The sequence below is a fragment of the Hyaena hyaena genome, unplaced genomic scaffold (genome assembly GCF_003009895.1).
Source record: "Hyaena hyaena isolate Hyena2069 unplaced genomic scaffold, ASM300989v1 scaffold_316, whole genome shotgun sequence".
In the NCBI taxonomy this organism is placed as follows: Eukaryota; Metazoa; Chordata; class Mammalia; order Carnivora; family Hyaenidae; genus Hyaena; species Hyaena hyaena.
The window spans coordinates 1,884,366-1,912,188 of NW_024080946.1; the positions used below are offsets into that span (position 1 = coordinate 1,884,366).

The 27,823-nt window shown below is 64.3% G+C and overlaps 1 protein-coding gene across 5 annotated transcripts in view; it reads right to left on the reverse strand.

Annotated features, from left to right (window-relative positions):
* IQSEC1 (IQ motif and Sec7 domain ArfGEF 1) overlaps positions 1-27,823 on the reverse strand; it is a 102,317-nt gene that overhangs the window by 9,359 nt on the left and 65,135 nt on the right. For all 5 annotated transcript variants that reach the window (XM_039248628.1, XM_039248630.1, XM_039248626.1 and 2 more), the window contains 9 exons: positions 25,361-26,556; positions 12,765-12,926; positions 10,377-10,499; positions 9,387-9,553; positions 4,976-5,115; positions 4,464-4,493; positions 3,325-3,450; positions 2,284-2,383; positions 431-592 (listed from right to left, as the gene is read on the reverse strand). In XM_039248628.1, coding sequence (XP_039104559.1) covers positions 431-592; positions 2,284-2,383; positions 3,325-3,450; positions 4,464-4,493; positions 4,976-5,115; positions 9,387-9,553; positions 10,377-10,499; positions 12,765-12,926; positions 25,361-26,550 — 2,200 coding nt within the window. In that variant the 5' untranslated portion in view covers positions 26,551-26,556. The remainder of the gene's footprint in view (positions 1-430; positions 593-2,283; positions 2,384-3,324; positions 3,451-4,463; positions 4,494-4,975; positions 5,116-9,386; positions 9,554-10,376; positions 10,500-12,764; positions 12,927-25,360; positions 26,557-27,823) is intronic.

Sequence of the window (27,823 nt, forward strand, 5' to 3'; positions counted from 1 at the left end):
CTCAGGCTGTCTCGGGAAAGGAAGGGAAGGTGTGAATGCCGCCTGCGCAAAGGGAGGCAGGAGACGGGACGGGAGGCTGGCGGTGGGGCCTCGGGGTCGCAGGAGAGACGGCACCTGCAGCCTTGAGGGCCGGCAAGGAGGCCAACGGGCCTGGGTCCGTGGGCGAGCAAGGGCTGCCCGGCCCCGCCCTGGGCGGGGCCCGAAGGTGAGGACAGTCGCGTGTCTCGGGGAGCGAGGCTTGGAGCCAGGAGAGGAAAGATGGCAGTCAGCCCCCCCCACCCCACACCACCTCCTACAGCCTGGGTAGGAGGGCCGCCTGGTCACAGGGCTGCGGGGGCCCCGGGGCCGCCTCCCCCCCCCCCCGGGCCGCCGCCCCCCCCCCCCCGGGGCCCCCGCCCCCCCCCCGCCCCCCCCCGGGCCGGGGCCTCACACTCTATCCGGTGTTTCTCCATCTCCTGCACTTCCGCGATGGACTCCCGCAGGTCGTCGGTGAACTTCTTCCGGTCTTGAGGGTTGGGAGCGTTAAAGTTGATTAACACCTTGATGTCTGCTCCGGGGACAGCGGAGGTGAGCCGGATGCCGTTGGGGTAGTCTGCAGAGGAGGCGGGGGGAGGAGACCCGTGGGTGCCTGGGTGCTGTCTGCACACTCCCTGCTGGTCTCGAAAATACTCAGAAGCCTAAGAGCCCAGGCTGTCAGCAGACAAGTCCCACCAGGGAGGAAAGCGCCCACGGGCAGACGGGGGGGTGGGCAGGAGATGCCCATCCCCGGACTTGGGTCTGTGTTGTTCCATCCGTAGGTCTGGGGTGGATCTGGCCAATCTGAACAGAGGTCAGGGCCCCCATTCTTCCTCAGCCGGAAGGTCATGGAGGCTGGACCTTCAATTCAGGGTCTTTGGTCATTGCCTGGAGCTCGAGAATGGCCAGGGGTGGAGTCCAGGAGTCAGAGTCCTGTGCTGGGTGGGGGGGTCTTCTCCGGTCTCCCTGCACAACCCTGAGGGTACACTGAGCTCTGCTCTCTCACAAGTGGCCTCCAGACCCTCAGTCCCTTGGATGCATCATGGGCGCCCCCCACGCAACGCACTCTATGCTGAGTGCAGGGTTTTTCTGGCCTGCGGCCTGTCTGGTGCCACCTCTGGGCTCACAGGCTCTCTGTGGCTTTGGGCCCCTGGTAGCGCCTCGCTCCTCGGCGGGAATCACACACCAACCACTGGGTGTTTGCAGTTCTTGGACCAAACACCAGTCCCACCTTTGCTCAGGCCCAGGTCAAGGCTGGGAACTCAGATGCCTAGAGGACCGAGTGTGTCCCCTTAAGTGGAGGAAGCAAAGCACATGAGACGGAGCAACAGAACGAGAGAGGAGGGGTGTGCAGCCCGTGACCACCACGCGGGGTGCAGGCCCGGCAATGCCAGACCGGCTCTGTTTTCAAGAAAAGTAAAAAATATCTAAAATTTTAATAATTTTGTTTTTTAATGAAAAAGTTTTTAAATTTTTAAAAAACTGTTCATTTATTTTTGAGAGAGAGAGTGAGCGAGCGAGCAGGGGAGGAGCAGAGAAAGAAGATACAGAGTCCAGGGCAGCTCCAGGCTCTGAGCCGTCAGCACAGAGCCCGACGCGGGGCTCGAACTCATGAATTGCGGGATCGTGACCTGAGCCAAAGTTGGATGCTTAACCGACGGAGCCACCCAGGCGCCCCCAAAGTTCAGTAAGTTTAGATATTAAGTATCAGCTCAACAAATTTTTAAAAGTGTGTAAACCCAACGTAACGTGACTGGGCTGCGCGTGACCCACAGTTCCCGCTGTGAGACCCTGGTATGAAGTCACGTCCCGTAGAAACGTCAGAGTCGCATCTTGGGCTCGTGCCAGGCCCTCCGCTCAGGACTGAGCCCCACGCCTCCCCCCTGCCCCACTGCCTCCTGTTTGCGCATCACCTGTGCCGTTTACTTGGTGTCTCCGGGCACATTTTATGGGCGTAAATTCACTCTGCTCTGAATTTACAAAGGTCTGGCGACCGCTGAGAAGCAACGGCCGGGGGCAGGCGAGCGCCAGCACGTTCGTGACCGCGCTTCCCAGGTACCGGTGCTGTCACACCCGGGCCTGGCCGGCGCTCCGCGGGGGAAGCAGGGATCCCAGAGCCGCCCGTCCTTAGGGAGCCAGGCAGGGGGGCCCTGGGAGCGCGCACTTCCCGACACGGGCGAGAGTCCCGACACGGGCGAGAGTCCCGACACCAAGGCGCGGCGCACGGCCACGCGCGGACCGGAGCGCCAGCGCCCAGCACACACTCACACTGGTTCTCGAAGAGCAGGACTTGCATGCCGTACAGTGAGAAGGACTGCCGGAAGCTGTACGTCACCGAGTTCTTCTTTTTCTGGAAAATCTTGGTCACCTGGGGGCAGCCAGAGACAGAGGCTGAGTCGCGTCGCCTGCACCACCCGGGGGCAGCTCTGGGGGCCCAGGATTCTAAACGCGTCCCAGCTGTCCTGGCTGGCAGGGACACCCCTCGACCCTGAGGGCGCCAGGCCAGGCTCTGACACCCGGACCCTGGCTGAGCTCTGTGACTGCCTGAAAGCCTTGGAGGAGGGAACAGAGGCTCAGGAGTCTGACGCGACCTGCTTCGGGTCAGGGGCTCTTGACAAAGGCCTGAAACCCACAGGCCCAGACTCCAGCCTCAGCAGTCAGCAGGCAGGCGGGGGCCGGGGCCGAGGGCCTCTGGTGAGAAAGCCCGTGGCACGCGGGGGGCGAGACCCAGGCGACGGGTTCTCCCTGCTGTCTCCGGGGCGTCTCTACCCCCAGGGGCCAGGCCCCTGCCACCTTTCCCTGGGCAAGAGCTCCGCAGGCCCCTCTGGGGCCCCCGTCAGCCCAGCAGGCCCGGGGCTGTGCAGTGACCCAGGCAGCCAGCGAGGCAGCACCGCACCCGCCAGGCCCCTGTGAGCAGCGCGGGCGCAGGCGGCACTGGGACCCCCGCTCAGGCTCCCACGAACAAAACCCCCCAGGTGGCCGGGACGCAGGGAGGGGGCGGGATGAGGCCTGCGGCTGCCTGACTTTCCCTTCGCGGACGGACGCTGCCGGGGCCTCTAGAAATAGTTGGGGCTGAAGCCCCACCTCCCCCTCTGGGCCTTCACACGAGCCGATGAGGCCGTTTCCATCGGCAGCGCTGGGGGTTGGTCTCGGCCTCTCGGCACCCAAGAGCGTGGGGCTCACTGCACCCCCGCCCCCTCCACCCCACGCACGTGCAGGCGCGCAGGCCGGACGGGGTGCGGAGCTGCGGCTCAAGGCCTTTCCGAGCCCCGGGGTCCCCACCACGGCACGCTCCGGGCAACCACATACCACCAGGAGGTCGTTAAACAGGAAGATTTCTCGCTGGTGCAGCCCGAGCTTCTGGGGCTTGTTCGGATCCGGAACCTCAAAGAGTCGACAGTAGCAGACCAGCCGCCGGTGGGGCAGAGAGAGCACCTGTCGGGGAGGCAGCGTGCGGTCAGCCCCGCCCCCCGCCCCCCGCCCAGCCTGCGTGCTGGGCAGCGGCCTGGGGGCCTCCGGCGGCTGCGCACAGTGTGTCTGCACTGACGCACTGGTCCCCGCTGTCTGTCAGGAACCCTCCCGAAGGGCCGTGGGAAGCGCCCCGGCCTCCCCGACACCTCCCTTCCCTTCAGGCAGGTCCCGGACTTCTTAGAGCATCACGCTCCCGTGGAAGCCCCCACAGCGAGGAAGTCATGATTCCTGAGCCCCCCGTCAGGCCCTGCAAAGGTTTCTCCAGAGGATCTACTCGCGAGGAGGGTACTGAGGCACAGAGAGAGCGAGCCACTTGCCTCAGCCACACAGCTGGGAAGGTGCGGGGCTGAGGGCGGATTCCGGGCCCCTCCTAAAGAATCCCATGGTTCTGGCGGCTGGAAGACCCTGCCTCGGGCCTGGGCCAGCTGCCACCCCTCTGGCTGGCGCGCTCCAGGAGCAGCACCGTTTGGAACCAAAGCGCGCAGCGGGGAGGGTGGTGGGAGGCGGGCAAGGGCCGCTCACCCGGGGGTCTCCCTCTAGGCACAGCTGGGAACAGCGAGTGGGGAGCAGACAGGCCTGCCCGTGACCGACACAGAAGGAAAGGGCGCGTGACGGCGAGGCTAACCACGCGAATGTGCGCCCGTGGGGCGAGCAGGCAGGCTCGCTGCAGGCGGTGACGGTGGAGTGGGGGGGGCAGAGGGCGGGCGGGGGCCCTGCAATGCCCATCAGCATCGTCTGCTTCGGGCCGGGCGCCTCTGGGTCTGAGGACCACCTCCATGAGGCAGGGACGCCATCCGCGCTCCCTCCCTCCCCAGGCGGAGAGGAGAACTTGGTTCTCATCGCTGCAGAAATCACCTCAGGAGGCCGCAACTGTGGAGCTGGGGCCCAGGGGATGCAGGGAGGTGAATGCAGGGCACGGTGCACCCCCCCCCCCCGGTTGGATATCACCCAGAATGTAGAAGCAGAGAGATACTCACACAGCCAAGCCCGTGATGCAAGGATCCAATCTATGCGGGAAACATCAAACAACAAAAAAAAGACGTTAATGATCGCGAGGAGGTGCCTGGGGCCCGAGGGAGCTAATGAGGTGACGTCTAAGTAGGCACACACCCCTCCAGACGCACATTCCCACAGCCTCTGTCCAGACGTACCCGACTTGGCTCGGGGGACCTCATCGGCCAGAACTCGGACAGGCCACCAAGGGCCCCCTGCACAACTCGGGCTGTCGGCTTCTTAAGAGCCTCAAGCTCTCTTTAAATACAACCCAGAGCCAGTGGTTGTTACCCCCAAACATCAGAGGCCACCCTAAACCTAAAGGAATCCCCACCACCACCACCCTGCTCCGAAGGAGCCAGGTTGCAAATGGCATCAGGGCCCTGGTCCGAAGCTGATGCCAGTGCGGGCAGGCCTGGGGTGCAGGGGGTGGGGGTGGGGGTGGGGGTGGGGGTGGGTGGGAGGGAGGGGGCCAGGGAGGTTGGCCGCCACGTACCGGCTTCTTCCCTACGATGAGCTTCTCCACCTTCTGCACCTGGGACACGTGGTCCTCGTTGGTTTTCAGCTCCCGCTTGCGAATGCGCTCGTAGATGCCGATCAGCATCTCCCGGGGAATGTCCTCACCGTCGTCCACGCCTGGGCAGGGGACAGCAGCCGGGCGTCGGGGCGGGCCAGGGGCTGGCTGGCTGTGGCGCCGCTCAGCTCCGGGGCCCCGCACTCGCCCCTCATGTGCCAGTCTCTAAACCCAATCAGAGTGTTGCTCCCTCTCACCCGTCCTAGAACCAAAGACCTCCAGACCCGCAGCCCTGAGCGCCTCCCGCCAGGGCCAGGCCGGCACATGGGCCCATGCCACCTTCCAGCCAGGCTCCGAGGGCGGCCCCGCCGGGTGGGTGTAACCGTCTCCACTCTGCAGCGGGGAAAGCGAGGCTCGGGGAAGGGCCCAGGGCTGGAGGAGGCTGCGAGGCTGGTTGTGGGTTCAGGCTCCCACAGGCGTGGGCCCAAGGTCTTGCTTTGCCCCTCCCTAGCCGTGTGGCCGAGGCTGAGCTGGGGTCCTCTGTGAAGCGGGTCACCAGGGGCACCGGCGACTCCATGCAGATGCCGTGAAGAAGACAGGGCAGCCCTGGTGCGCCCGGGCCGCGCCCGCAGCCCGTCCCCTGCCACGTGCGCAGAAGCTGGGGTCTGGCCTTGAAGCCGGGACGTTCTGACGGCAGGCGTGCACCCTTTCCGCGGAGCCCTGAGAAACTGCTGCGAGGAAAACTCGGCCCCACTCACGAGAGAATCCCACACACCCGCCAGGAAAGTGAGGAAGGCCTCGGGGACCGGCATGGGCGCTGTCTCTTAGATTCGTTACATGCGGAAAAGACGGTGCCACCGGATGAGGCTAAAACCAGCCGTGCGTGTCTGTACTTGAGCAGAGGAGCTCTGGGCGGTTCACGGGGACTGAACCATGAGGGGGCGTGGCCCGGGCACACAGGTAGGTGTGGCAGGGGCTCTGCTACGGACCCTTCATACTTCTTTTTTTGAAATTTTTTAATTTTAGAGAGAGGGAGGGAGGGAGGGAGAGTGGCGGAGGGGCAGAGAAGAGAGAGAGCGAGCGAGCGAGCATCTTAAGCAGGCTCCACGCTCAGTGCGGAGCTGGACACAGGGCTCAGTCCCATGATCCTGAGCAGAAGTCAAGAGTCGGACGCTCAACTGACTGAGCCCCGCAGACGCCCTGTGCGTTTTTTTTTTTTAAAAGACAGACTATTTTTTTAGAACTGTGTTTTAGAGCAATTAAGTTCACAGCAAAACTGAAGGGAAAGCACAGAGACTTCCCCACGCACCGACCCCCCCGCGGCAGAGTGCTCGATTTACCACGGCCAGTGAGGCCACGCAGACACTGTCATACCCGGAGTCCGTATTCACACTGGGGTCCCTCTTGGGGTTGCGGCTTCGATAATAAATGGTTAATGGCACGTGCACCCACCGCGACCGAGTCAGGTGGGAAGCGCCACCGCCCTGAAGCTCCCCCGTGCCCCCCGCCTCCTCCCTCCTCCCCCCACCCCCGGCCAGCCCTGGCCGCTTGCGTCTCCATGGTTGTGGCTGGACTCCCACGGTGTGCGGCCTTTCCAGACTGGCTTCCTCCACCGGGAGGGTGCATTTTAAGCTCCCTCCCCACCATCTCACGGCTCGGTAGCTTGTTTCTCCCTAGGGCTCAGTAACATCCCCTTGTCTGGATGGACCACAGCTTAGTATCGGTTCCCCCGCTGAAGGACACCTCGCTGCCTCCAAGCTTCGGCAACAATGAGTAGGGCTTCTGTGAATACCCTGTGCGGGTGTCTGTGTGGACGTACTGGCTGTTCAGTGCCTTTGGGTAAATACCAAGGAACGTGACTGTTAGCTTGTATTACTCTCTGTGAGGAGATGGGGCGCCCGGGGGGCTCGGTCAGTTGAGCGCCCGACTTCGGCTCAGGTCATGATCTCACGGTTCGTGGGTTCGAGCCCCATGTCGGGCTCTGGGCTGGCAGCTCGGAGCCTGGAGCTGCTTCGGATTCTGTGCCTCCCTCTCTCTCTGACCCTCCCCTGCTCATGTTCTGTCTCTCTCTCAAAAATAAACAAACATTAAAAGAAATTAAACTGTGTGAGGATAATACCCATTCAAAATAAATCAATCTAGAAAACATAAAAACAAAGCTCAGTGAAGGAAAAGCACTGGTTGTCCGGCCGCCATGCTGGGGAGCTATCCCTCCCGGACCCACCCTCCCACCCCGCAGAGTGGGGACGCCTGACCAGGGGAAGCAGAGTGAGCGGTTCTGGGGAAAGTGTACTCAGTGTGCGCAGGCAGCGGGGGGAGGTTTCCTCTGCACAGAACGGGCTGGACGTCTGCCCAGTGCGGAGCAGCAGCAAGGCTGTGGGAGGCCAGAGCCCCGCCCCCACGGACATGACCTTGGGGAAATCCCTTCCCTCTGCCTGGCTACCCCTTGGGAACACAAGGAAAGCAGGACAGAACGCTCCCGAGTTCCCGGCTTGAAAAGATGGGGTTTGGGGGGCACGGCCCAGGCTTGGGAGACAGCCGACAGCTTGACCCCGAGAAGTGGGATGCTATCTCCCCCAGGGTGCAGGGGCGGACACAGACAGCAAGGCCCCTGATGTGGGGGCGGCCGACGGCAGTATCTGACTGAGCGACCCTTCCTTCCCCAAGCCCCTCGCCTCTGGGCTAATCATTTCAGGGCTCCCCTGGGACAGGGGAGTCCCAGCTACGTGGGTGAGGTCTAAAGGCAGGAAAAAAATAGCACAGAGTGAAGTCAGAGACCTTTAAACTCCCCTGGGGTCACCACCAGCACGGAGCGCACGGCCTGCTTTCTGGCCGGCGAGGGAGTACAGGCCTCCACGCTGCGGCCGCGGGGGACCCCGTGGAGACCAGAATCGGGCTCGGCCCGGGAGGGGACAGGTCTAGGGCACCTCCTCTGCCCGTCAAAGCACCTGCTGGCTGCTCTCTTGCGTTCTCGTGCTGACTTGCCGTTGAGAAAATTCCCAGGCCCCCTGGCCTCCCTGGGACTGTAGCTAAGACCTGGATCCCTTGGGGCCCCCGCACCCCTGAGGCCTGGCAGAGGGCCGCACACCGGAGTGCTCAGGGCAGGACCAAGCTCCGGCCCCTTGGCTTCCCTGACCCATCAGGTCCCGGAGCCCAGCTGGGAAAAGGGGGCCCCTCGGCCATCCCGGACGGGCACCCCGTTAGCTGGCCTGGCGCAGGGGTGCCCACCACCAGGGGGCGCACCGGGACAGCTCGAATGCCGGGAGGGCCCTCAAGCCCCAGGAAAGGGGCCACCGCAGCGGCTTTACAGGACACTGACCCGGCTGCACAGCTGGCCCTGGTTCAGACCAGCGTTTTGCCTTTTCTAAGACACACGCCCCCCTTCTAAGGGCCCTCGGCCTGCTGCAGCCTGCTGTCCCCAAGGAGAGGGACGGAGTCCCTCCCTTCCTTCCGGGGACTCCAGGTCACGCTGTCAGCCAGCGCGACACCGTCCCCCGTCTCCCGGTCAGTCCCTTTCCTCTGCGGCGACACCAGGCAGGCCTCCTTCCCGCCCCCTGACACTGGCATCTGTCTAACGGGCCACTCGCCTCGGCCTGGTGTTTTCATCCACTGAATTCACTTTCGTAACGGCTGCCTACGTGCGGCAAATGACATGGTCTTCCTGCTTAGTGATGTTATAAGGTTCCTCCACAAAACACACACAAAAGGCAACTCAGGGGGTGCCTGGGGGGCTCAGTCGGCGAAGCGGCCGACGTCGGTTCAGGTCACGATCTCGCGGTTTGTGGGTTCGAGCCCCGTGTCGGGCTCTGTGCTGACAGCTCGGAGCCTGGAGCCTGTTTCAGAGTCTGCGTCTCCCTCTCTCTCTGCCCCTCCCTCCTGCTCACACTCTGTCTCTCAAAGTAAAATGATGGCATAAAAAAATTATGAAAATAAATAAAAATAAAAGTCAAGTCGGTTTCGTGAGGACCACGGCGTGCAGGAGGGTGCGCATGGTGATGGCCGCAGGGCGTGCCTGCCCCCCCCGCCCGGGCCCCCCGCCCGAGCCCCCCGCCCCCGGGTCCCAGCTGTGCTCCCTCACATCCCCCCATCGCCTCCGCGGACCGCGTGGGGCCCGGCCTGCCGCCTGCTAAGTCCCCGTGCATCTGTCTGGAAGAAGCTAAAGCCACCAGGCCCGGGGACCCAGGTGTGGGCCGCTCGGTCACGCTCGCCCCGTGGCTGTCGCCCGAGGGGGCCAGCAGTCCGTCCGCTTCAGCACGTCACGGGCGTCCGTGGAGCCGGCGCCGGCCCCAGGCCCCCGCGAGCCACGGCTGGGTCAGGGGGCCGGGCGCCCGGCGGGGCGTGGGCTCCGGGGGTGGCGGGCGGGCGGGCGGCGCCCAGGCCCCGGGCAGCTCACCTCGCAGGTTCTTGATGAAGTCGTCCAGCTTCATCTTCCGCTCGGCTTTGACGTTGGGGCTGTACATGTCTGTGTTGAGCAGGATGATGGCAAAGGCCAGGATGAAGATGGTGTCCGGGTTCCGGAACTGCCGAACCACCCCCGGGTTGCAGATGCAGTACCGCTGGCTGGGGGCCGCGAGAGGGAGCAGGTCAGGGCCGCTTCCGGCAGGGCAGCAGCGCGTCTGTCCCGCACCCACGGAGCCGCCGCCGCCTGGGCCCCGGCTCCAGATGGCTGGGGCCGGCCGCCGCCTGTGAGCCTCGGCTTCTGCGCCCGCCAGGCAGAGCGCTGCTCCCTCCACGCTCTCCTTCTCACCCGGGTTCTGGCGCCCCCCCCCCCCCCCGTGACCTCAGGGAGAGCTGGGTGACGGGGCAGATCGGAGAGGAGGAGCCCCGGGGTTCACACCGTTAGTGCCGCCGCCTCCAAGATGCCCTCCTGGACGGCAGGGCCCCAGAACTGCCCTCCCACGGTGCCCTCGTCACCCACCTGGGCCCCACGAGTGGTACTGAGCCCAGAGGGCTGGGTCAGCGGCCGACTCCTGCGTCCCGTGTCCCGCGAGGGCACAGAGGGCCCTACCCAGTGACTGTGCACACGGCCCCAGGATGAACGACCGTGGCTCTGTCGTGCCGGGCACTGGGCGCACTGCGCCCACACGTCCAGGGCAGGCGTTTCCGTTATCCCCTCTCCGGGCAAGGCCGGGAGGCACAGAGACGTGCAGCGGCCGGGGCAAAGTCACACAGCCGGTAGGTGGCGGAGCGGGCGCCAGAGCCGGGCCATCGGGCCCGCGTGTGGCACCGGCCGCCCTCCGCGAGTGGGCAGACGTGGGGACACGGACTCGAGCACGAGGCAGGCTCGGGGCGGCCGGCTGCCTCCGGGGACGCCAGCCCAGCCGCCGCGCGCGGGCGGGCCCAGGGCCCTTCCTCCCCACCCCGCCCGCGCCCCGCGCCCAACCTGAAGGCCTCGACGAGCCGCTCCACCTTCTGCGCCTCGCCCTGCACGCGGATGTGCGCCTGGAACCTGCGCAGCGCCTCGTCCAGCTCCACGGCGGCGAAGTCCATCTCGTCCACCACGCAGCTGCGGACACGGGGGCGTCAGCGGCCGCGGCGCCCGCCGCCCTGTGTCTCGGCGCTTGTATCTGGGTAATTTCTCGCCTTTTTTTTTACTTTTTGAGGGAGACAGAGACGGCGGGGGCGGGGCAGAGCGAGAGGCAGGGAGGGCGGGGCAAGCAGGCGCGTGCTGCCAGCGCAGAGCCCACGTGGGGGCCGAGCTACGGAACTGCAGGGTCGTGACCCGAGATGAGGTCAAGAGGGAGCTTAGCCGACCCCCGCCCCGTGCGCGTGTGGCTTTCCAGAGGAGCCGGGGCGAAAGGCTGCTCCTGATAGAGGCCGGGGCGCGGGGGGCGCGGGGGGCGCGGGGCGGGGAGCGGGGGGCGGGGGGCACGGGGCGGGGCGCGGGGGGCGCCGGCCGGAGCTACTGCGCTGCTCTTCCCGCTGGCCCTGAAGGCCGCCGGGAGGCCGCGGAGGCCCGGGGCGCTAACGTGCCAGGCAGCGGCTCTGCCCGGAGCCTCCCGCCAGGTCCAGGGTTTGGGGAGAGGTGCGGGGGTTCGCACCTCGTAGAGCCACGTGGAGGCCGGGCTGGCAGAGGCGGCTGTAACCGTATTTGGTTCATCCCGCCCGCCCCAGCCCTGCCCCCCAGCAAGGGCGCCCAGCTGGGAAGGCGGGGTCTGCGCCAGGGGCGCGCCCCTCGTGCAACAAAGCCACGGCCACCCCCTGGGGCTGCAGAGGCCTCGGCGGGGGGGGGGCCCTGCCTCCGCTGGGTGCCACGGGCTTGGGCATAAGCTGTGTTGCCCCCAACCGTGTCCGAGTGCGCACGGCTCTGGGGGTGGCCTCCTCGGGGCGGGGGCAGCGCGGCGGGGGGAGGGCAGGGGCCACGCGGTGACGTGCTGACAGCATCTGAGCTGGACGCGGTAGAGGGGTGGGGGTGGGCACGGACTGCTACTTCCTGAGGCTGCTATTTTCTGATGGGGGAGAACAATGCCCGGATTTCCCACGGACCAGCGGCTAGCCCGGGGGTGTGAGCGGGGGCCGCAGGGGCGGCTGCAGGGCTGGGGGGCCCCATCTGCTTTCTCCCGCCTGATCCCGGAGGCTGGGGTGGAGGAGGCGAGGGGCCCTGGCAGGCTAACGACACAGCAGGCTGTTCCTGACGGGAACAGAAATGCCAAGTGGGGAGAAAGCAGCGCTGGCGGGCATGCCCTGTGCCAGTGAGAGCCGGCTGCCGCCAAGGCCTGGCTCCCTGCATCCTGGGCGCCTGTGTGTATAGACGGGTGTACGTGGGACTGAATGGGTACCTACGGGGGTGTGGGGAGCCCCTCCTTGAGCCGAGGAGGCGCCCCGGGCAGGTGCCCGCCTCCTGCAGGGACCCGTAGAGATGGCTGGCACACACACGGCCAGGCTCCTCCTTACTGCAGGGACGCCTGGCCCCAGAGGCCCGCGTCGCCCCCCCTGCTTTGTTCTTTCCACGGGGCAGGGCTGCAGGGGCGCAGGGCGCTGCCGTGTTCCCGATGGTGCGCCCCTTACCCTGCTCTGCTTTCTGCGCCCGGTCTACATCTCCCGCAGCTGCCTGGTCAGGAGCAGGCCTGGAGCTGGTCCCCCAGGCCCTGAGCCCCCCTGTTCCGTGTACGCTGCAGCCCCGAGCCCCCGAGCCCCCCAGCCCCCCGCGCAAGGGGGAGACGCAGGGCTCGTACACAGCAACGGCCCGACCAGAAACCCACGGGTCCGGGCGCAGGGTGCCTGTGAACTGAGGGCCGTCTCAAGGACGGATGGAGAGGTTTGGGGTACAGGCTTCTCAAAACCGTCAGCAGTTTCCAGGGAGCTGGAAACCTGGTTTTGTGCAGAGTTGCAGGGAGCCGCGAGGGCCGTGGCTGGACTCCCCCGCAGCCAGGAGAGGCGGGAAAGACGCAGGGGCGGGAGGCCCGGGGTCTCTCTGGGTCCCCCTCCCCCACCCCGAGGGCGTGTGGGTTCAGCTGGCAGCCAGGCTCCAGCGGGGAGCCCCCACCTCCAGCCGGGGACCCCCAGCCCGGGCGCTGCAGCGGCTTGGCCCTGCCGGGAAGGGATGGAGGTGCCGAGGGTGTGAGTGAGGGGGCCCGTGGGCCCGTGTGTGAGACACGAGTGTGCAAGCGCATGTGTACGCGCAGCGTGTCACGTACGGCACCGTGTGGGGTGTCCGTGTGTCTCTGAGCCGCGCAGAGGGCAGGGGAGGATTCGGCGAAGCTGGCGACCCTGACGCTCCAGCAAGCAGGGGACTCTGCGGCTGCGTGCGCCCCCCGCCCCCCCGACTCACTCCAGCACGTCTCGGTTGAACTGCTTCTGCCGGTTGCCCAGGAACTCGCCGATCATCTGCCTGCTGAGGCCCTTGCGCTGCAGCAGGAAGTGGGCCACCCCCACTGGCGTGTCCGGCACGAAGCCACGTTCGATGAGGTACTGGACGCCCTTCTCAGGCTTCCTGGGGACGAGAGACAGGCTCAGCCCTGGCTGCCCAGCCCCCTCCTGGCTCGCCCCCCTCCTCCCTGGGCACCCGCGGTGCCCTGCCCTGTCCCTCCTGGAGCCCGCAGCGCGGGGGAGCCCGGAACTGCCCAGACCGTGCACCAGACGGGGGCTGGGACTGGGCCGTCGGCAAGAAGGCCGCGGGGGCTGAGCAGGGACCCTCCCCTTGCCCCCACCAGCCGGGGGGGCTGGAGTGCCCGCCCACCACCCACCTGGAGTGAACGGTCTCTAACACGTGCCGAGCACGTAGCCTGGGCACCAGTGTCTGAGCTCCCTACACACGCCTCTCACACCCCTCCCGTGGGGCAGGACTCTCGTCACCCGGGCTGTTTAGGAGCCCGAGGGCCCTGTGACCTCGCCAGGGGCCGCGACCACCCTTGTAAGGACTTCCTGAGTTAACAGTCAGGTGCCGGAGAGATCTGTGCAGGAAGCACGTGGAAGCACCAGCCCCAGCACACGGGAGAGGAGCGAAGCTGCGGCGTGACCCTTCCTGGGTGGAGTTTTCTGGGAAGGGCTGGGAGCCGCGGGGCCTGCCGGGCTGGGCTGGAGGGGCCCCGTACGCGCATGGCTGGCCTCTCAGGGCGGTGGGAGCCTCGGACGGGCCGGGGGGCTGTGCAACAGCCGCCGTGTCCCGGGCACCCGTGCGGGGGTGAGGTCGGCAGGGTTACTTGCCCACTAACTGGAGGGGGCCGCCCCCACCCCCGCCGCTGTCCCCCAGGAGCCTGGGGGTGAGAGCCGGTGTCCACCTGTCCCGTGCAGCTCGCGGCTGACGGCAGCGGGTACCGTACCTCCCCTGCCCGGGAGAGCAAACTTCGGCCGCAGGGTGACCTTGCTGTTTTTACACAGGATGGCCACTCGCCCTGACATCACCTTCGGGGGTTTGAGGGAGCAGCTGTTGGCCGGCCGGGCTCAGCACCGAAGGGGTGACAGCCCTGGGTCCCCCCTCTCCCACCCCTGCTGGGACGCCCCACCCCCCTCCACGTACCCCCTTCGTCCCCGTGACTCTGGGGTATCCAACCCAGACCTGCTCCCGTCAGGCCCCTCCAGCCACTCAGCTGCTCTCACGCTGTGGCCCAGGCTCCCGCGCTGCCCTGCCCCCTGCCAGCCCCCACAGGACCCCCGCCCTGTGCCAAGGGGTCTCCATGGCAAGCCTGCAGACGGGCTTTCTTTAGCTCACACGACATTAGTGGAAAGAATTCCAGCTAGTCGCCAGCATTCAGAAACTGGGAGAGCTCAGCACAGAATCCAGATTTCTGGCTTCTCTTGAAACGTCAGGCCGTCTGGCACTCCTGGGCCCGTGCTCCTGTGTGGCAATCACGGGTGGGGGGGCGGCACCTCCTCGCTCAGGCGCCCTGCACCGGCCGCCCGCCCGGTCCCCCGAGGCCCCAGTATGGGTCCAGAGCCAGCTGCAGCACGCCGGCATCACACAGCATGTCCGGCTGCCAAGATCTGGGTCCTCCAGCCGGGGAAGGAGCCGAATGCAGCGGGAAAGAGGGCTGCACTTCAGGAAGGAGGGTCTTACAAGGGGCCACGGGAAGCGGAGTCTTCGAAGATTAAGTACAGAGGGGCTACTCAGGATGACAGCAGTGAGCGGGGCTGGTCACGAATGAATGCCTCGCACAAAGAGGCTCTAACCCTTGGTCTAAAGGACAAAGGGGCTGAACGATGGCAGGAGGGCGTAGGGAGGGTCTCCTGCGGGTGAATCAGAGGTCTTCTCTGAGCAGGTGACACAGGGCACCTAAGTTATTAAGGAGCTTCCTAGGTGGAGGCAACAGTGTGTGCAAAGGCCCTGGGGTAGCCATGGGTTTTACAGGATTGAGGGCCAGGAAGCTGCCTGAGAGTGGCTGAGAGCAAGGGGCCTGAGGGGAGGGGAGAGAAGAGTAGCAGGGAGGGTGGGCCGGACCCCCCAGCACTGTGCAGGCCACGGGGGGAGTCTGGTTTTCCTCTGAGTGGGGTGAGAAGTCCTGGTGTGTGATGAATAGGGCAATGACGAGACCTGATGTCCGTGCTTGAGAAGCCCCCACTGTCTGCTCTGTAAAGAGCAAGGCTAGTTCCGAAGTGGGAGCCCAGTGAGGAGCCTCCCAGAGGCATCAGGCTACATGCGGGAGCAGCCAGCTTGAGGGCAGAGACGACAATATCTGCTGGCGGATCCGAGTTCGAACCCGAAGGCCCCAGCTCCTAGTCTGAACCAAATGTGGGAGGGACTGATTCCACCCGGCGGGCCTCACAGTGATGCTGCGGGAGGAAGGAATCTGAACGGACTGGCCTTGACCAGCACCCAGGAGCCCCGGGGTCAGGGTGAATGTGGCCGTCTGAAGAAGCCTCCGGAAGGGAGCTGGTGGAGGGTGCGGGCCAGGCCGGGAGCCCGGGGGTCGGGGTGAATGTGGCCGTCCGAGGAAGACTCTGGAGCAGCCTGGCCTTCAGCAACTTCCCTGACAGCACATGGCCCGTGCGTGGGGTGCCTGCTGATGGGAGCTCCCTGCCTGTCAGGGCTGTGCTGGCCCCGCCCACTTTGGCCGTGGGGTGAGGCCCCCGAGGGTGCTTTGGGGGCCCTGCTGGGCCGTGGTCCGACGCACCCGCTGCCTCACGCTGCTCCGCGCTGACTGAAAGGGCACGTGCTAAGCGTCACACGCAGTGACCCGCTGGGTGAAGGGACACAGGCGGAACGAGTCGCGAGGGCGCCGACCCACCTCCCTGCGGCAGCTAGGGGACCCCGTGACATGCTTCGGCCAACGCCTCAGTTCCCTCGTGGCGCCTTCTCTTGCCCCAGGAACCGGGAAGGACACTCCCGCCACCTTGTCCCTGAGAGACTTGGTGAGCGGGGCCCCGCGCCGGCCGGCGATGGACGCCGGTGCGCCAGGGAAATGAGCCTGTGCTGTGGCCGCACGTCAGGGCCCACCCGGACGGGCAGAGGCGGGTTCGTCCGAACGTGGGCCCCGGGGCACAGAGCATCCGCCCCGGGCGCGGGCGCAGTGTGGGGCCCTGGCTCCCTCCCCGGCTGCGGCTTCGCACTCCCTCCCTGCTAGGTGCCGGGGACTCCTGTCCGGAAGCCCAGGCTCTACAGCCCGAAGAGGGCGCAGCCTGGGGCTCACCTGGCTCCGAGGGTCCGGCAGGCGCCTGGCCCACGCTGAGCACGCCCAGCAGAGGAGGAACAAACGTGCCTCGGAGAAGGGCCGCCTCGGCCTGGGTCACCAGGACCCGATTTTCACCCCTTGCCGGGGGCCCCTAACGCCTGCAGAAGATCCGGTAGGCGCTCGGCCCCTGGCTTCCCCTCCCCAGTCATTCCACAAACAGTCACTGAGCACCTGCTCTGGGCCGGGGCTGTGCCAGCAGACCGTGGTCCAGGCAAAGTCCCCTTAAAAAACGCCCTGCTTGGAGTGAGACAAAGGAGGGAAACGGCTCCCCGGATACAGGCACGCTCACAGCCCAGGCGCCCAGGGCATGCCCTCCAGAGCCCGGAAGAGGGACCCAGGGAGCTGCGAGAGGAACGGCAAAGGCCAAGGCCTTGCTTGACTCGTAGCTGAAAGGGGGCACAGAAAGGTCAGGTAACTTGGCTCCGGGTTGCCAGGCGAGAGCGAGCATGGAGTTCCACCCACGTCTTTGCTCCGAGAAGCCCCCCGAGGTTTCCCTCCAACCTGCCCACCCCCCCTGCTGAAAATCCAGTCTCTCCACACGCCGAGCCTGCTTGCTTCGCGGAGGGCCCGGCGTCAACAGGCGCCGCTCTCGGCAGCTGTGCCGTCTACACCCGGCCTGCGGCCGCATTCCGGGCCCCCCCGCAAAGGGTCCTGGAGAGGCGTGCGCAGCACAGGCCGGGGGAGCCCACAGCTGGCCCTGCGGCTGCCCCCGGGCGGCCAGCTTCCCTCCACGTCAGCCGCTGACTCGGACCTGGCTGGGCAGCCCCTCCCCAGGCGTCTCCCGTCCCAGGGCTGCGAGCAGCCGGTGGTGACGCCAAGCTTGCGGAGTCCGGGGGCGTCGCACTCGGGATCACCCGCTTCCTGGGACCCAAAGCTAAGTGCTTTGCGGGCTCTCTTCCCAGCAGGGGTCTGCGGGGTCAACGACGGGCTTCTGTCGTTTCTAGTCCCTGGAGCCGCCCCAGAGGAATGGAAGCGCGCAGCCGTCCACACCTGCGGCCCGGCGCCTCACGGCCCCTGGAGGTGCCACCCCGCCCGCCCTCCCCTCACCCCGCGGGCCGACCTCACCCCCAGCCTGGCCAGTCCGCTCGGATTCCTGCTGACCGCGGCGTGAGCCGGCCGGAGCTGGCGAGGGACGAGAACCCCTCTGCCGGGGTGCCATGAGCCCGGGACCTCCTGCCCTGACGGGGCACCAGACGACTGGGGAAACGCAGAGTCCCCAGCGGCTTTTTCGGTCCAGAGCCCGTAAGGCCTCTTTGCTTCAACCAGTCTGATCGGGTTCCTGGCACTTGCAACAGAGACGGACAGAACCTCGATGAACAGAACGCAACACGCGGGTCTGTCCGCCTACAGCCCCCCGAGGATGCTCTGTGGCCACAGGGTCAAGTTCAGGACCCAGGCCACTCCTGCGCCTGTAAGCGCCCTTCAACTCGGCAATCCAGGCTCGGATGCCTCCAGCGTCCTACAACGAAGTGACCACTTTCCATCTACTCGCTTGCATACACTCAGGGCCGGCAAGCTCACCACCGTTTCAGACTGTATTTCATCCAGCTCTGATGTTTACAAAGTTCTTGCTGATGGTGGGAACCCAAGCTGAACGGGGCCTGCACTTATTACGGAGAGAAGGTGGAGCAGTTACTCTCCCGCGTGGCCGTGTGCCGTGGGGAGCTGGCCGGGGCACTGTTTTCTTCCCCGAGGGACTCAGCATAAGCCACCCTGTCCTCTGGACAGGGCTAGGGAGCTCTAGGGCCGTGAGGGCAGCGGGGGCCACGGGCTGGATGGGTAGCTCATGTCCAGGGTAACGGGACCCCAACCTCCTTCTCAGGAGCTCAAAGTGCTCCCAAGAGAGCCAGTCAGCACGAGCAGCAATGGCGAGTAGCCCACTGGCACCCCGGCTCTGTGGCCTCGAGCTAGAGCCTGACCTCTCTGAGCCCTGGCCCCCCAGAGCCACAGTCACTGGGAGGATTCAGGGAGGCGACGGCCGTGAAGGGCTGTGCACAGGGCCGGGGGCCCAATACGGACTTAGAGCGCCGGCCGTCGTCACTGTCGTTTTCATTACTCCCCAGAAGCGCATCACGCACGAGGGGCACGCGGTTGGGGCTGGCAGACGGGAAGCCACCCCAGCCCTGCCGCCGACCGAGAGGGGCTGGCCCGGCCCTGCTCCCCACGCAGGCAGAGAGCGGCCGAGCGCCTGTGGGCGCAGGAAGGGTGAGCTCTCAGAGCCTCCCAGACTCCGGCCCGGGCTCTCCGCCTCCTGCAGCAGCGCCGGGAGGGGGGGGGGGGGCGGGCGGCGCCTGGCAGGCCCCTGGGGCTGGGCATGGGGGGCAGGCCCTGGGCTGGAATGGACCTCAGAAACGAGGTGGCAGAGGCCTAGCCTGGCCCGCCTGTGACAGGGCGGCCTCGGCTACAGTCGCCTGGGCTCTGGCCAGAGTGACAGCGGCACAGAAGGCGGGAGGCTCTGCCCCTCGGCAGGTGTGTGGAGCACGGGAACGGGGCCCCGGCGCCCGCCACGCTGATGGCCCGAGGACCGCGGCCCCAGGGCTGCCTGGCTGCCCACGAGGGGCGCGGCTTAGCCTCCTGGACTCCCTGTTCACATGTGCGGCCCAGTGAGCCGGTGGGGGTGCACCGGCTACACGGTGGGAGCAGTCCCCACACGGGAGTTCACGAGGCTGCTGTTCAGGGCCCGGGTGGGGGTGGGGGTGGGGTGCGAGCTCCAGCCTGCCCACCCGCTAGCCGTGTGACCCCAGGCAAGCGACCCCCTCGGAGCCTCAGTTCACCCATCTGTACGGCGGGGCCCATAAAGGTCCTGTCCCCACAGGAGAACAGGGTTTAGGGACAGTGTCCGCACACTTTCAGCTCAGGTACCCGTTAGCCACGGTCCTTCTCTGCAACCGCTCAGTCCACCAAACCGCCCGCTGGGCCCTCCTGAGGCCTGCGATCCTGGAAGCGCCCCCCTCGCTCCGGGCACCGAGCCCCAGCAGCCCCATAACGCCCTTGACAGCGGCTCCAGGCAAGGCTCTTGCTCCAGCGTCTGATCGTCACCAGGCCCCGGGAGGCAGTGACCTTGTGTGCATTTTCCAGGCGTAGCCGGCAAGGCTCAGAGAGCGCAGGGAGTTGCCAAGTCCCGCGCTGGTGTGTGGCAGAGCTGCGGCCGAAACCCTCCGACCTCCCTCCAGCGCCGGGAGCTGAGTGGGTGGCCCGGGGCTTGTGAAGGGCGGGTGCCTGAGGAGCATCGGGATGTCAGGCCGACTGTCACCTCCTCCAGGGCCCCCGGGAATGCCCCTCCCTGCCAACCGGCCTCACGTTCTAGGGTGTCTTCCTCCCCAACCTCGGGCTCGCTTGCACACTTTGGGTGCATCATTCACATCCTCCGTGTACCCCTTGGGGGGCTGGGGTCCTGTGTCGGGAAAGCCTGCTACTGGGAGGAGGTGGGGACTGAGAGCTTTCTAGAACCCTGGTGGGCCCCGGGGGCAGTCAGGGGCATGGGCAGGGGTGGGGGTGCCGGGCAGGGAGGGAGATGGTGGCCTGGGAGACAAGAGACCCACAGGGAGAGGGGAGCAGAGGTGGGGGGGAGGGCCTTCTAGGGAGGAACCCTGGCCCTGGGCTGCTCTAGAACCTTCCGCCCTCCCCCCACTGGCAGCTGCAGGGGAGATGGGTCCCGTTGCTGGGAGGGTCCAGGGGTGCTGCCAGTGGGCGTCTGTCTGCGGAAGAGCTTTACGAGCCGAGAAGCTCAATCTGTGTAAGAAAGGTGTTTGGTTCAATAACACGATTTTGGAAAAGTGTTTTCTCCGATACGACAGCCTCTGGAGGCAGTAACCTGAGGCTTGGCGGCAGCGAAGCCTGAGCGGGGAAGAGGCCGGAGCTCCACCACACACTCTCACCGCCCTGGAGCCCCCCGGGTGGGCAGGGGGGTGCTTCCCACGGAGGCCACGGGCTCCCGCCTTGGGGGGCCAGCCCCACCACTCTGCCCCGCACCCCGCACGGAGTGAGACTTGATGCTAGACCGGGGGTGCCCATGAGCACGCTGTGCGGGGACAGAACCGCTCTAGGTCTGCACCGCCCGGCACGGGAGCCACGTGTGGCCAGTGCGCCAGAGGGACTGGGTTCATGTTAAGTTTAGTGAACTTTAACTTCAGTCACCACCTGTGGCTGGACCTCAACGCTGTAAAAACCACAGGTTCCCCCAAGTTGAGTAAGTGAGTTGAAGGCAATGCTGCTGAAAACTTGGCCAGGATTGCTCGTGGGTCTTAACGCAGACTCTCAAGTTCATGTGCAAGAGTGAGCACCTGCCCAAAATAGCCAAGACAATTTTTAAAAAGGACCAGAGAGGGGTTTTGTCCTAACAAGAAAAAACCCGCAAGACTCAAAGTCTGATGCTTGCAAAGGAACAAACAGGCCCTCTACTGTGAATGTGGATTTGTTCTGGTCCCTGATCCATTCCAGGCTCCTCAAATACTGCCTGGTATGTAGCAGGTACTCAATAAATATCCTCTGAATGAATGAAAAGATCCAGTTCATATAGGAATTATCAGATGGAACTTGAAGTCAATGAAGAAAGGGCAGACTGTTCAATAAACTGCTTGGAAATGACTGACTGATCTATGCAGAGTAATAATGGGGCGCCAGGGTGGCTCAGTTCACTGACCGTCCTCTCCTCATTTCGGCTCAGATCATGGTCACAGGGTCGTGGGATTGATCCCTGCATCAGGCTCTGCGCTGAGCATGGAACCTGCTTGGGACTCTCTCCCCCCGCTCTGCCCCTCTACCTTGCGTGAGTGCGTGCACTCTCTCTTAAAAAAAAAATTGGACCCCTCACCTTTTATGGTTCTCCAAAACAAATTTCAGCTTAACACCCTAAAGAGCATACAAATATATTGAAGAAAATATTTTAAAACTATATTTAAGATGTGGGGCAAAGCCTCTTTTAAAATAAAACACGAAAAGCCAAAGAAATGAAACAATACTCATTAATTTAGCTAATTAAAATTAACACCTTCCTGTACAGCACACTGGATCGTATACTTGAAAGTTGTTGGGGCGCCTGGGTGGCTCAGTCAGTTAGGCATCTGACTTTGGCTCAGGTCATGATCTCAGTTAGTTTGTGGGTTTGAGCCCCACGTCGGGCTCTGTGCTGAGAGCTCAGAGCCTGGAGTCCGCTTTGGATTCTGTGTCTCCCTCTCTCTCTCTGCCCCTCCCCATTCGCACTCCGTATCTCTCTCTCTCAAAAATAAATAAACATAAAAAAATATTTAAAAAAATAAGAAAGTTGCTAAGTGATTAGATCCTAAAAATTCTCATCACAAGAAAAAAAAACCTAACTATATGTGATGAGGGATGTTAAGGGCATATTGTGATCATTCTGCAATATACCTAAAAGCCGAATCGTTACATTGTGGGCCTGAAACTGATGTTAAATGTCAATTCATCTCACTTTAAAACACACACACACACACACACACACACGCACGCACGCACACACACCTTTGTTAAATGGAAGGGCACAGAGTTAAAAGACATAACTGAAAACCACTGAACTGTACACTTTTCATACGAGTGAATTTTATGGTATGTAAATTATGTCTCAAAAGAAACACTTAGAAAAGGGACAAGTGACAACGTGTAATTACGAAGGGCATCCATGATAAATAAGGAACTGCTGGTAGATCAACATGACAAAAAATGAGCAGCAAATACGAACTAGAGAGTATTATGCTAAGTAACATAAGTCAGGCAGAGAAAGACCAGTAACATGATTTCACTCATATGTTAAATTTAAGAAACACATCAGACGAACACAGGGGAAGCGAAGGAAAAATAAGATATAAACAGACAGGCAAACCGTAAGAAACTTAAATGCAGGGAACAAAATGAGGGTTGCTGGGGGTGGTGTGGGGGAGGGGCTGAGTGGGGGAGGGGCACTGGGCCCTGCTTCTGAAACCAATACTACACTGTATGTTAGATAACCTGCACTTAAATGGATATAAGACAATATACGAACTGGGGGCGTCTGGCTGGCTCAGTCAGTAGAGCATCCAACTCTCCATCTCGAGGTTGTAAGTTCGAGCCCCATGCTGGGTGCAGAGATTACTTCAAAAGAAACAAAATCTAATATATATATGTGTGTGTGCGTAAATATATATGTGTGTGTGTGTGTATATACCTTTGTGCATGTGTAATGTGTGTATATGTGTGTATACACTTGTATATGTGTATACGTGTGTATATGTATATATGTGTGCATACATATGTATATGTGTATATATGTATATGTGTGTGCATATGTGTATGTTTATGTGTGTATATATGCATATGTATTATGGGTATATATGTGTATACATATATATGTATATACATATGTATGTGCATTATATATGTATATATGCATATATGTGTGTGTACATGTGTGCATGTGTTTATATGTGTGCATATGTGTCTGTATGTGTATATGTGTGTATATGTCTGTGTATATGTGTGTAAATATGTGTGTATATGTGCATATACATGTATATATGTGTGTTTTTATACATATAAACTGGCATTTTATAGAAGAGAAACTACAAACGGCTAAGACACAGATGCTGCACCGCTCCATCACAGAAGCTACAAAATGCACATGAAGACGACGGAGAGAAAATCATTTCTACCCTCTGACCGGGGGTGGGGAGGGGACGCTGACTCGTACAAGCCCGTGGGAGGAAGAGGGCCCTTCCGACCGAGCAGCAGGGAGCGGAAATGGGCAGACCCCCTCGGAAAGAGTAAGCAGGCGGGCGGCTATTTCGGTGAAAACCGCGTCTACCTAGGCCCCATCGGGCCGCTAGCTTCTCTACACACGCTCCTGGGAGCCGCACGCCTCCTCACAGGCGAGTGGTGAGCACGGGGCAGTGGAGGCCCCTGGCGGGTCAGCACCCAGGGTAACAGCACAGCGATAAGCAGGAGGGCGGTGGCCCAGGACACCCCAGAGAGAGGCTGTCCACACCGCGGGGGCCCAGGAGAGGTGAGCAAGACCACAGCAGTGGTGGGAGACTCTCAGAACAGTTTCTCTGCGCCACAAGCTGCTCCAAGCACCTTACACACAGGCTAAATGAGGGCTCACGCTCAACAAGGTGCACCCTGACCATGACCCTGACCCTAACTGTGCACTTACGGCTCACACTTGGAAAAGTGCACACTAACCCTAACCCTAACCCCTAATACTGACCCTGACTCTCACACTCGGTGATGTGCACCCTAATCCTAGCCCTAATCAAACACTAACCCTAAGCCCTAACCCTACCCCTACCCCTAACCTGCTTACTTAGGGCTCAATCCAAGCAAGGTGCACCCTAACCCTAACCAAATACTAACCCTAAACCCTAACCCTAACCTTAACCCAGACCCTGACCCTAACCTCTCACTTACGGCTCACACTCAGAGAAGTGCACCCTAACCCTAACCCCAACCAAACTCTAACCCTAAACCTACCCCTTACACACATGCTCACTTACGGCTCACAGCAGGCGAGGTGCACCCTAACCCTAACCCTTCCACACCTGCTTACTTAGGGCTCACACCTGGTGAGGCGCACCCTAGCCCTAGCCCTAACCTAACCCCTAACCCTAAACCCTAACCCTAACTGTAACCTTAACTCTTCTACACCTGCTTACTTAGGGCTCACACCCGGCGAGGTGCACCCTAGCCCTAACCCTAACCCTTACACACCCTCTCACTTATGGCTCACACTCGGCGAGGCACACCCTGACCCTAACCCAAACCCTAACCCTACCCCAGCCCCACGGTGCGCAGGAAAGGCCGGTCTGAGCCCGGGCAGGCCGTCTGCAGCTCCTCAGGGCGCACACCCGTGGGGGGTACAGATGTGGGGGGAGGGGCGCAGTGACAAGAGCAGAGGGAGCACTATCCTAACCGCAAGGCTTCTGCTTTCCGAGGGGAACGTATTTGTGAGCCGCACACGGACCTCAAAACGGAGCTGATCCACACAGACCGACGCCGGTCGGTGGAGGGGCTGTTTTCTCTGTGCTCCACCTGCCGACACAGCTGGGACCCCCGCCTTCAGGATGTCCCTGGCAGTCTGGGGACTAGGCGAGTCCCCAGGTCATTCCAGCCCCCCACCCCCACCCCAGGAGGGCACGGGAGCAGGTGGGAGCAGACTTTCGGGACAGGCTCAGGATGGGCTCAGCAGGATACGGCCCTGCCCGCGAGCGCGGTGCTCTGGCCCGGCCGGTGCAGCGGTGAGGCTGTCCGCAAGCCGAGCCGCGGGCTGAGGGGAGTCTCGGGGTGGGGGGCACGCTGGCAGAGGCGAGGTGTCCGAGACCCGTAGCTCTTAGCTGAGTGAGGACCAGTGACGCAGAGGCCTCTGGCTGCTCCCACATAAAGGTCCCGTTCCCCATGCCCACCCTCGGGGACAGGCCTCTCTGAGTCCCCACGACGGCGCAGCGTTCTGTTTGCACCACGGGCGGCTCAAAAGTGGCCCCGCGGCCCCTACTTGTGGAAGAGGAGAGGGTGTGTGCCAGCAGCCTGGCCGTGTCCCCAGGTTCAGAGGAGTCACTACCCGGCTGACGCCTGACGCCCGCAGCCGCAGAGGCCCCGGGGGTGGAAGCGCCCTGAAGTCCGAGGGTGAATGGCCAGGGCGCCGGCGGCTGCTCCAAGGGAGTCGTCACCGCCACCCCGGCAGCGCCCGAGACCCGGCACCGCCCTCCCCTCCCGCAGCTATTTCTGGCCGGGCTAGGAATAGGCCGCTTTAAATACCCATCTCCCTCCTGGACTCTGCTCTCGCCCCGGCCGGCACCTCTAGAAGTCCTGGCGGGGAGTGGCCGCTCCACAGCCCCCACTCACAGGTCTCCCAAAGGACCCTGCTGAGGCTGCGGCCAGCGCGGGGTCCCTGTCCTTCCTCCCCAGCCGCCCCTGCCCCGGGAGCACCCCCTCCCCAGAGCCCTCCGCGCCCCATCACTCAGAGACTCAACCCCAGCCCCCGAGCCTGGCCGCGGTGGCGGGTGCAGCACCCGCTGTGCGCCAGCCTGCACAGGCATGTTTCCGGAGGCCCTACTGTGTGCTGGGTGCTGCTGCTCCGGGCGCCGACAGGGCCCAGAAGGCCTGTCCCCAGGTGGCCTTATCGGAGAAACCCGCCACACGGCTGCCGCTCGGCCCCGGGGCCTCCGCTCTCCCCCGGGGGACGGACCGGGCCCCAGGCGCCCTCAGCGCGCTCGTGCTCTGCACGGCAGGAAGGGGCGTGCAAAGGCCCCGGGGCACCCTCCCGGCGCGCACTCACTTGTTGAAGAGGTTGAGGCCGATGCGGTAGTGCCGCTTGCGGATGACGTCGTTGCTGAAGGCCGGGGAGTCCCAGCTGTTGCGGGTCTCCTTGTGGTAGGTCTGCTTGCTGAGCGTCTGCTCCCGCAGGCTGTCCCGGGACGACGACTCGGAGCTGCAGTTGATGGTGTCGTTGGAGTTGGACGTGCTGTTGACGCTGTCGTTGTCGCCGTCCGAGTAGTCGGACTCCGACCGGCTCTGCCTGTTGGCCGAGCCGTTGATGGCCAGGTGGCCGTCCAGGGCGCGGGGCGGCCGCGGCCGCGGCTCGGGCTCCTCCCGGGCCAGGCCGGCGGCGGGGCCGCGCTGCGGGCTGCCCTGCGGCGCCCCGGGGCCGCGCTCGTGGGCGCCCCGCCGCGAGAGCGAGCCGCGGTCCGAGCGGTCGCTGAGGTCGGCCGAGCTGTCGCTGGGCGGCTCCACGGTGAGCAGCGGGAGGGGCTCGGCGCGCGGCCGCGGCTCGGGCGCCGGGGGGCTGCGGCGGCCCGCGTCCGCGTCGCCCGTGCCGTCGGCGCGCCCCCGCGCCCAGGGGTCCCGCGCCGCGCCCCCCGCCCGCAGCCGCAGGTCGGCGTCGGGCGCCCGGGGCCCCGGCAGCGGCGGCGACAGCTCCTCCTCGTCGATGAACAGCGTCACGTCGCTGTACGACGCCGTCATCTCGTCCAGGCGCCGGCGGTCGGCGGCGCGCGGCGCGGGCGCGGCCTCGGGGTCCCGGGCGCGCCCCGCGTCGGCGGCGGGCGCCTCGGCGGCGTGCAGGCCGCGGCAGTGCAGCGCGTCGTCGATGGACTCGGCCAGCGACTTCACCTGCCGCGAGAAGGCGTCCTCCAGCTCGGTGATGGCGTCCGCCAGGTCGCCGGGGGGCGCGGGGGGCGCGCCGGGGTCGCCGCGCTCGGCCGGCGCCAGGGCCCCCCGCGGCGCGCCGTCGCCGCTCAGCGACACCTGCTGGCCCTCGAAGTAGGAGCCGCACAGCTTCTCGGGGCCCTCGAACGAGAACTGCATCCGCATGTTGGACAGCACGATGCGGCGCGACATGCGGTTCTCCGACATGGAGCTGCGCAGCCGCTCGAAGTTCTTGTTCATCTGGTACTGGCGGAAGGCCGCCTGGATGGTGCGCGCCGCGTGCCGGGTCACGAGGCGGCCGCCGTACTTGCGTTCTAGCATCTCCACCTGCGGGGGGGGGGGCAGTGAGGACGGCGCGTGGGGGGCGGCCGGGCGTGGGGGGCGGCCCGGCGTGGGGGCGCAGCGCCCAGCCCCGTGCCCGCCCCCCCCTCCTGCGGGCGCCCAGCCCCCCTCCTGCAGGCGCCCAGCCCCGTGCCCTGACCCCCGCGCTCCTGCGGGCGCCCAGCCCCCTGCTGGCGCCCAGCTCCCCTCCTGCGGGCGCCCAGCTCCGTGCCCGCCCCCCCTCCTGTGGGCGCCCAGCCCCGTTCCCTGCCTCCTGCACTCCTGCGGGCGCCCAGCCCCGTGCCCGCCCCCCCCCCTCCTGTGGGCGCCCAGCCCCATGGCAGCGCCCGCGCAGAGGCCCGGGCACAGCCCAGCGCTGGTTCCGACAACCGCTGGTGGGGGCTGGGCAGAACGGGGGCTCCCAGGCCACATAAGATTGGAGCAGCGCCACGTGAGGGCCAGACGTCCTCTGCCGGCCGAGTGGAGCCTTGGGAAGGGGGGGGGGCGTCCCCAGATGTCTTTGGCCACAGAGACCTCTGGCCCTCATGCATCGTGTGGCCTGTGGTTTAAGGAAACTTGGGAGCAGCGACTGGGGCACGAGCAGGTCAGGACACCTGCGAAGACGTCGGGGAGATCCTGGACCCTGAGCAGGGGCTGCGGGAGTGTGTGAGCGTGTGCATGTGTGTGCGCGTGTGTGAGTGTGTGACTGGGCTTCAGGGAGATCCTGGACCCTGAGCAGGGGCTGCGGGAGTGTGTGAGCGTGTGCATGTGTGTGCGCGTGTGTGAGTGTGTGACTGGGCTTCAGGGAGATCCTGGACCCTGAGCAGGGGCTGTGGGCCTCTGGGCTCGTTTCCTCTCCACAGCAGACAAGGGGGTGTGAGTGTGTGCATGTGTGTGCGTGTGTGTATGACTGGGCTTCAGGAATATCCTGGACCCTGAGCAGGGGCTGTGGGAGTGTGTGTGCGTGTGTGTGCATGTGTATGCGCGTGTGAGAGTGTGTGACTGGGCTTCAGGGAGGCCTGAGACCAGAACCTTCCTGAGGCACAGGCTGTGAGGCCAGATGCCAGAGCTCTAATCCTGGCCCTGCCCCTCGTTAGCTGTGTTACTCCTGCATGAGCCTTGAAGCCGTGCCCTTCCTCAGTTTCCTCATCTGTAAAGTGGGGACAGTGCCGGGACCGCCTCGGAGGATCACGGTGAGCCCCAGATGAGACAGATGCTGGAAGGCCCTGACTGCATTCCCGGAAGGTGTTTACAATTTGGGGGGGTCCCCAAG